Source organism: Trachinotus anak, unplaced genomic scaffold (assembly GCF_046630095.1).
Source record: "Trachinotus anak isolate AG129_WGS33_773 ecotype Australia unplaced genomic scaffold, CSIRO_AGI_Tana_v1 ptg000032l, whole genome shotgun sequence".
NCBI classification, from domain to species: domain Eukaryota; kingdom Metazoa; phylum Chordata; class Actinopteri; order Carangiformes; family Carangidae; genus Trachinotus; species Trachinotus anak.
Genome location: NW_027273883.1, coordinates 23307423 through 23316834, shown reverse-complemented (window position 1 = coordinate 23316834; position 9412 = coordinate 23307423). Strand labels below are relative to the sequence as shown.

General features: G+C 41.5%; 1 protein-coding gene across 1 annotated transcript; it reads right to left on the bottom strand.

Moving 5' to 3' along the window:
• Positions 1-110: 110 nt before the first annotated feature.
• Positions 111-9212, bottom strand: coq3 (coenzyme Q3 methyltransferase). Its single transcript, XM_071468461.1, has 6 exons — positions 8907-9212; positions 7130-7267; positions 4608-4707; positions 2515-2772; positions 1528-1687; positions 111-754 (listed from the first exon to the last, which is right to left on the bottom strand). The coding sequence occupies exons 1-6, from the start codon at positions 9098-9100 to the stop codon at positions 567-569; spliced, it is 1038 nt and encodes a 345-aa protein (XP_071324562.1). The 5' UTR covers positions 9101-9212; the 3' UTR covers positions 111-566.
• Between the last annotated feature and the right edge of the window lie 200 nt (positions 9213-9412).

Below are 9412 nucleotides of genomic sequence, written 5' to 3'. Positions count from 1 at the left end.
CGGACACGACTCCAGCAGGCTTCAGCATCAAAAAACGGTTTTCAGTGTGCAGCTCATGAAATCGTATTTGTTGGTGGTGCCCAGGGACAAACAAAACTGGTTTATCACTCTTGTGCTTTCACACATTAAACAATTTTAATAGAGGATATGGCAAATCACAAAATATTCAACTTTACACACTAAGCCAATTCAGCACAGTCTAGACCTTCAAATGTTCAATGTGAATATTAGAAATTGTGTGGTTACACAGCTGTGCTACTGAATTACATAATTAGGGGATGCACAGTGGCCATGCCCATCAAAAACTACTATAACCATTCGTAACACTGGCTCAGAGTAAAGCAAAGGCTGACTGAAAACCAACAGCATAATGCAATCTTTCTCTGAGCGCAAATCAGCGACTGCTGCACATCTCTAATTCTATCTCAAGGCTGTTTGTCCCTTTCCTTTAATAACCAGCGTCTCATGCTGCATCCCAGCCTCTGGCCTCTGTGAAGTCACAACTCCACACATGTGAAGTCTTTTTTCTTTTCTCCATTTCCTGACTTGTTCTCCAGTCCTGTGGCTCAGCTGTGTGTAGCTGCAGTGTGGTCCTCTGGGTGAAGGCTGCTTTCCTCAGCTTCATCCGGCTGGGGCTCGTCTCTCAGTTTGACAGCGTGGAGGGCGTAGTTGATGGCAGTGCTGTTTGTCCAGCTCCAGGCTCCTGATACTGGGTTGTACAGCATTCCTTGTACAGACTGCACAGCGAAACCATCTGATAGAGAATGAAGCGATTGGAGGGATTAAAGCCTGAAGAAGAGAGGGCATGACAGCAACACAAAAGACAAACTTCTCTTCTTTAAAAATCTTTAACAGAATATTTTAAACTTTGTACATTTCAGTGACATAAAAAAGTGATAGTGCAGCTGATTTCAGTGGCTGGTTACGTCACTGAACTTCAGCGTCTGAAGTTTCTAAAATTAAATTCAATTATGTAAAGGACTAATATTTCAATGCACATTTAGTCCATAAGGAAAAATAATGACTAGTAATATGTTGCCTATGAATGAGGACAATTTAAGTTTGCTTAATTAAACTTAGATTTAAAGATGGCACAGGACATGAAGTCAGCTCATATAAATGATGACATTCTCATCAAGTGCACTCTGTAATAAATTAAATAAATGAATAATAAATTAAATTGCCACTCCTAATCTGCCAATCAGTGAATGGTCATTTTTTTCTCAAGTCCAACTGTGAGTTTGAAGTGTGTGAAGCAAATGTTTTTATTACTCCGGTTGTCATTCAAAAAACATCTCTTGTGATTTGTCATCTTCCCAAAACTACTAAACGTCATGTGGGTAAACATGTGCAGAAAAAGTTTAATAATTACAAAAATATAGATTTGCTTTGCAATGTAAATTTTTTATGGAGATCACAGAGTGAACCAGAGTCTGATTTTAATTCTGATTGATCACTATTAGTAACAAATGAAAGTGTCTTCTCACGTGCACGCTCTTTTCCCGTATGGAAATTAGAAGGACTTACTGGACTCCAGGAGGCGCTCCAGCTCCACTGGGCTGATGAACTTTTCCCAGTCGTGCGTCCCGCTGGGAACGATACGCAGCAGCTGCTCAGCTACAACAATACCCAGTGCGTATGACAGGTTGGTTTTATTAATAGTAGTGATGAAGAGTGAGCCGCCCGGCTGCACACAGAGAGAATGGACAGTTTTAGTTACAGTCAAGTCAAGCATGAAAGAGTTTGCAGTTTTTGTTTGACTGGATTATTGCTTCAGAAAGCAGATTTTACAATGGCAACACATCCCTGCAGGTATTTTCTACACAAGTGAGTCACAAAGGTATTTATAGACTGGATTTAAAGCTCTCAGTGGATAGAGTCTGGTGCATGAGACAAGTCTGCCAAACCTCAAGGTTCAACCTTGATCACGCTTAACAGATTTAACAGGAAGGGAGGGAGAAGGAGAGAGAGTGGGAGGGGTGGAAAATAAAAGAGTGAGAGTGCAGGTCTTTTTCTATAAAATGAATCCAAACAATACAAGAATTCATACTAAAGCATCCCTGCCTAAGTACCCTGAAGCAAGACACATTTTAGTTTATTTTAGTAAAGGAGTAGAAATTAGTGATTTGGGCCAGAAAGGGAGAGAGAGAGAGAAAATCCAGTTGTGTCTAAGCCAAATGCAGAGGCATTAAGTGAAGATTAGGCTCTTTTTCCCTCTCAGCACTCTGGCCCACTGACCTATGAGATTATGATCATCTGGCTTCAGTATTGATGCAGAGCTTTCACCCAGGCTTGTCAAGGTTCAATGAAAAGCACACATATAGAAAACACATGCTAACCTCTTCCCAGGGATCCACAGCAGATGTAAACACCACAAACATAACGAAATCACCGTATGCACATTAGCATCCGCTCAGACGAACACACAGACATGTACTGTACTGATGCAGAAACGTCTGACATGAGCTAACAGCTGGGAGGAAAAACACACACACACACTACCACGGGACACACCTTCAGCACGTGGCTGCAGCAGAAGGCGAAAGTTTCAAGGTCGGCCAGATGTTCCACCACCTCCGATGCCACGACAGCATCAAATTGGCCTGGTCCGTGCTCCTCTTCCCCTTCTGCTGAGAGCTCCTCTAAAGTGCAGGCCTGGTAGGAGACCGAGTCACAAAGGTCCGGGTCATAGGACACATGCAGCTGGGCCGTATAGATGCTGTCCTCTACTGGATCTATACCCAACACATTAGCCCCCAGGCGTCCAAGAGGCTGAGGGAGGACAGAGAGGAGAGAGAAACCACGTTTTTTCTACATTATATTGTTTTAAAATGCCACAGTAGAACATCAAGCTGGTTAGAAAGGTATCTTTGGCTTCACCACAATGTTAAAAACAATGCAGGACAATCACCAACAACATGCATACAGAAGAAATAAATCATGAGTAAGGTTTGCATTCAGCATCTTTATTGGATTTTGCATTGCTGTACACATTTTCAGTGTCTCCAGCTTGTCTGTAGTATCTCCCTGAGGGTCAAAATTGCAGCTGCAAAGAGTGGGATCACTTACCACCTGGAAAGCTTTGCTCTTCATATGTAATTCATTTTTCTCACTTGGTTGCATCAGTGGCTTCCCCACAATTCAACCAGCTATATTTGCTTTTGTCAGCAATTTCAATTTATTCCTAACATTCAGACTCCCATACCACATGTTCAACAATAAAACAATTCACCAGTTTCCTACACACATTTTCAGGACTTGCTTAATAACTTCCAGTATGAGTATTTTCTGTGAAGTGAAGTTGGCCATTAAGCACAGCAGCAACATATTTCAAACAGGGAGTCCAGTGACTGTCAAACGTTGCAGTTCACCAGCAGTGTCCTGTGCACTGTTAGACAAAATGAGCTCTTTGGCTTTTACTTACAGTTATTTCTAGTGCACAATCCTCACACCACACCACTGCTATAGAGAAACTACACAATGAGGATGTGTCCAATCTCTTGCCTACCACAGGGAGCCACCAGATCCATGTTGTCTGGATACTTTATTAAACTGAAATGTGGGTCTTTAATTTTAAATTCTTTGGTATATGAATAAAACAACAATGACAATTTAATCGTGTGACGTTTAGAGTAATAATCAGTGCAGCTGAGCATTTTACCTTGTGGTCTAATAGAAAAACATCTCTACTATTACACCAGTTACACCTTATTTACAACAAAAGTTACAATGAAAATAATCAAATGACACAGTTGGTGGAGGGTCAGCCCAGTACAGTGGTTTTCTCCAGCACAACTAAATCATTATGTTGTCACGGCACTTTGCAGCTTTATGTGCCTTTATTTAAAGACAGCAGGAAAGACAGTAAATATCCGGACTGGTTGGATGTGCACTGCAGTGCCCTCTCCTGGACACTACATGAAGACACATCCCTGTGATGAGAGCAGCACTTGATTGCCCAGGGGCCCATCTCCATCCTCCCACAGCTGATTCCTTCTGATGGGACGACTTATTGTGACAAGACACCCAGAGATGCAACCACGGTTTAAACCTTAACAGACACTTTTTCTGGGTGTGTGTGTGTCTGAATGTGACAGTCTGGGTGACAGAGCCATATAAATACAGGACCTGATTTTGTCTTCCCAAATCACACAACACAGCTGGTGTATCCTCAGTTCAGATGAAGGCAGAGACAGGAGCTCTGTCATCGCTGCGCAGCTATCGACACTAACAAACAGATAAACAACTGTAAACGACCGACTGTCCGATCCACCACACTGCGACCAGTCAAATCAAAGCAGAACGAGGACTGGGCTGACGTTTAAATGTTTTTTGGGTACTGGTATATGAACGGACTGGCACTTTAATGCATTGAAAGCAGAATCTTGTACTGCTACTGACTGCTGTGACATGAAAGGTAGCAATTGAAACAACTGCGACTAGACAGGATATGTAGGGCGAAAGATATTTTTGTCTGCATGTCTTTGTTGTTTTCACTGGGTCTGCATCTTTCTTACAAAACACACACACACACACACACACACACACACACACACACACACACACACACACACACACACACACACACACACACACACACGTTTTACCTCTGTGAGCAGGCCTCCTCCACAGCCGACATCCAGTATTCTGAGCCCTGCCAGTGGTTTCCCAGGATGACGCCCTCTGTGCACATTCAGCAGATTATCCCTGTGCAGGTAAGTGAGCAGTTTCAAATTAAAACATCCCTCAATCCTCAGGTCTCGCTCCTGCTGTCCAACAGACACCCATCATGTTACAGTCACAGACAGTCTCATCTGAAGTGACAAGGACTGAGGGAAGACGCTTGTATTCTTAAACATGCACAGCCTACATAATGCTGCTTAGCACACGGTGGTGTGTGGGAGCCTGGGGACCCTACATTTTACTTGCACCTCTGTCACAACCACCCACATTTTGCCGCAAGCAACCGTGTCAGCCAGCTGACAGGCACAAATTATCCTCTGGCTACTAATCCAACCCTACCTTGCTCCTGTGCTCCCTCTTCCCTACCTTCCTTCCTTCCTTCCTCTGCTCACACGCTGTCTAACGGCTGTCTGCCTCGGGCATGAAACATGCAGAACAGGCGATCTGCGAATGCATCACCCTCATTAAAGCTCTGCGGCAGTACAAGAGCATTCGTGCAAACACTACAGGAGAGAAGATTAGATGTTGGCAGACATCCACCTAACTAGCTCCTCACATCACCACAATACACAAAGACACTGAGCCACAGTCTGACTGGAACGTCAAGCCATCTCTATGTGACCACCATTACTAGCATGATGGACTGTTAGCTCAGAATAAAAATGTTTCTAATTTTTCTACTGTAGTTAGAAAAAACAGATCTATTTTTTTTTCTTTTTAATGCCTTTATTGGATAGGTCAGTGAGAGAGTGACAGGAAAGTCAGGGAGAGAAAGGGGATGACATGCAGCAAAGGGCCGCGGGTGGGATTCGAACCCAGATGAGCCACCGAGGCGCCCCAAAAGAGATCTATTTTGTAATTTTAACATCTTTTTCATTTCAAATTGCGTCTAGTTAAATTTAAAAAAACAATTTCTGATGGCAAAGGAAGTATATTCTACAGTTCTATACGATCACTTTGGCTCAGTTTTCAATGAGCAAAACTTTTATGGCAAAAAAGCCAAGCTATCAGTCTAAATTCTTACCTTTAAACGCAAAATATCCTTATAATCAAATTACAAAACACTAAAGACCCCCTTCTAAACGTACAGACTAAATTAATGCAACATGTGTTTACAGGCATTAATGTAATTTCTTCTTCCATATGGCAGTAGTGGACAGGGAAAAATGGAAGACGAAATGCAATGTATCAAGTGCCTGGTGCGGTGGAGTTAATCCTGGTTTATTACTTATTCATTCATTCATTCATTCATTCATTTTTTAATACTTAAATTTACAAGTGACTGAAATATTTAAGATTGGACTGAGTTTCTTATTTACTGTATACAGCATATTACTCTACATCATTTAAAATACTTCTGCACATTGTTTCCTCATTAATAATTCTACAATCATCATAAATAAATAAATAATAATAATAATAATGTATTAATTTATTGAATATTTTTTATCTTTTTATCTATGTAGCATTCTTTACTGTTTATACTGTATGCGTGCACGCATGTGTGTGCCTTTGCTTCCTCCTTCTTTATATTGTAATTAATTGTTTGCCCTTCCTCTGTTGCTTTTGACTACCTTTGCCTTTAACTGTCTGTCAAAGCACTTTGTAAATGCAGTTTGTGAAGCTGCTCTACAGATAAAGTTATTAGTATTATTAGTATCATTATTATTAGTATTAGTCACTGATATGATCGTTTTCTTTTAAATGCAACAATAATTAAAACTGGAATGTACACACTTTTGCAAACTGAAACTGTTGTGAAAATTGAGCCAAAGCATCTCCAACCATCAACAGAAAGTAATGTTTGGAAAAGTCAAAAGTCACTGAACTAAAGACCCCACGGACCATAAGGAGGAAAGAGTAGCACAGCAGCATCAAATGTATCACAGTAAGACTGTCGGAGTCTAAAGGTACAGCAGCAACAGTGGCTGCTGCCTCTCATTTAGACACGACCTGAGGGCATAGCCGGATCAGGAAAATCAGCCACACTCAGACGTACACTGGCACTGGATCTGTCATACTGTCAGCATAAACACCCATCACCATCACCACCAACAGAACCATGGAGGGGGAAGGGGAGACCTTCAATGGGCTCTTGGCTGGATGGGTAATGCAATGACTATCATCCGTGGCCCCAACAGCAGATCTTATCAATCAAAACAGCCGCATTCAGCCCCCAACACATTCCCATATGTAGAGTAGGGGCGGCTGAAAATGTGCTGATGTGTGAGGGAATCCTGTCACTTTACATTTCTGTCGCTTCAGTGTTTCCCTGATGTTTTCTTTGCTCTCAAACACCACAAGGCTGGATCTGCTTCAGGTTATATTTTTACACAAATGCCTCTCTGCCAATCAATCACCTGTGTTGACAGTGACTTAGGCATGACATCTTTGCACTGCAAATTTACGATAAATATTGAAACATATATTCTGTTCAAACACACACCGTATAAAAGGCACCCTCAGGTCATTCATGGCATGAAGAGCAGCAAATTCTCCCTCTTCATCCCACCACTTGCTGGCCAGTGACTGGAACCTCCTCACCTCATTTGGGTCCACTGTGGTTTGGGAGGCTGACCGAGTGCTGCAAATAAAAAAAACAGGGATAAAAAAAAAACATTTGAATGATGATGAGTAGAGCCCGGGAAAAACTGTTTAGGGGCCATTGTAATATCTAATATCATACTATAAAATCTTCCAGTTGGATTGATCAGTTTAAAATTAAAACTGACCTCAACTCCCAATAAGCCAACAGTTGGCAGTTTCGACTTCTCCAATGTGACCAATAGCTGTTTTTCTGGATTTTATCTCATGGAAAACATAATATTGTTGTAAATGAGAATGTTGTTCAGACAAAAAAATTAAAGAGGTCACCTTGGGCTCTGGGAAACTGTGATATCTTCTATTCTGGTATGATATATTGTGATAACAGTCAGATCAAGAGAGAAAGACGTTTGTTGCAGCCAAACTTGAATCTTTCAGCCAGCAACCAAGCAATGAGGTAAACGTAACACACTCCTACACTCTTAAGAAAATAACATTTCCACTGTTCTTTCATAGGAAATTGGCAGAGGTGGGAGTAAGTCACATGTGTACAAGTCTCAAGCAAGTCCCAAGTTACTTTGATGAGATTCAAGCAAGTGGTGTCCCCGAGCAAGACACAAGTCTAGGTATGGGAGCATCTGATGCTCAAACCCAGTTTACACACTTAAAACAGTTAAAAGACAATGGTCATGAAAACTGTAGTTTTATTTTCAATATTAAAAACTGTTGAAAATGCTTACACCTTATAAATATTACTGATATTTCACATTTTGTGTTATTGTAGAGTCCGGATCTGTGACTGCTACAATTACCATTCTTAGCATTATTATCATTGTTATTATTACCTCTGCCAAGGTGGTTATATTTCCCCCGTGTCTGTTAATTTTTCAGCAGGATTACCCTAAAAGTACTCACCAGATTTTCACCAGACTTGGTGGAGAGATGAGACATTGACCAGGGAGGAACCTACTAAATTTTGATACAGATGTGATCCAAGGGGCGGATCCAGGATTTTTTTTTCCCATCAGTATCATTAATGTGTGGGACAGTTTGGCTTTGCCTTAGGTATGCAGCATGCACTCTTCTGAGTGTTACTCTAGTTATTACTATTACAATACATCTCTATGTGGAACCTACAATGTGCTATGTGCTGTCCCCCATGACAGCTGCTTTGTGCATTGGCCTCTGCTAGCCTGCCGTCCTAGTAGGTTGCCAGGTTTGTAGGCATTGCACTAGAAATCTTCCAATCATGTTTCAATAACAAAATGGAATTTTCAATATCTAGAAAAACATGAACATATAATTTAAAAGAAGTCAAGTCGAATTTGAGTCGAAGGTCTCGTTTCTAAGTCAAACCTCAAGTCATAAATACCAAGTCAAAGTCAACTCGAGTTTTTTATCACTATAAGTCAAGCAAGTCTCAAGTCCTCAAATTTGTGACTTAAGTCTGACTTTAGTCATGTTGCTTAGATCACACACCTCTGGAAATTGGAGCTAAAAGCACGATTTTTTTAGTAGAATTACTCCTACTCGGTTTGACAACTTGCCCATTTTTGCGCTATTAGCTATTTGCTATTACCATATCACCCTGACATTACAGGATTACACGAGGTTTTTTTTATTACAAGGCAACACTATCTAGGTCAAGTACAGTCAACAAAGTGGTGCTGCAGTAGTACCTGATCTGACAAGGCACGGCAGGATGTTGCCCCTCCGGACAGGCGCTCCCCCGCAGCCACAGTGACCGCTGTTTGCACACCGCCGTCCAGCTGAACCCGCTCCGGCCCGCAGCGCTCCGCACCGCCCCGCACACAGAGCTCCGTTTACGGCCGTACAGCCCTAACACGATGCGCCCAAACTTATTGGAGTACATGTCATTACACGGTTTAGCAGCTAGATACAGTGAGTTTGTTCAACATCCCACGTAAGTCAGTGCAACCTCGAGTGCTCCAACCTTTTCTGCTCGGGAGGAAACAAAACACACTTTAGTTCCTACTGGTCGGACACTTTAAATTGTTGAAACAGACAGGAACGAAATCGCAAAATACTAGAGAAAAAATTCTATATAGCCATTTTCTTGTTATTAATTCCAAATTATTCTAATCTTAGGGTTATTTTACAAACTGTGATAATAACATCTTCTTGTATATACATTAATTGCTGCTTACCTACGGGTTTTATGTGA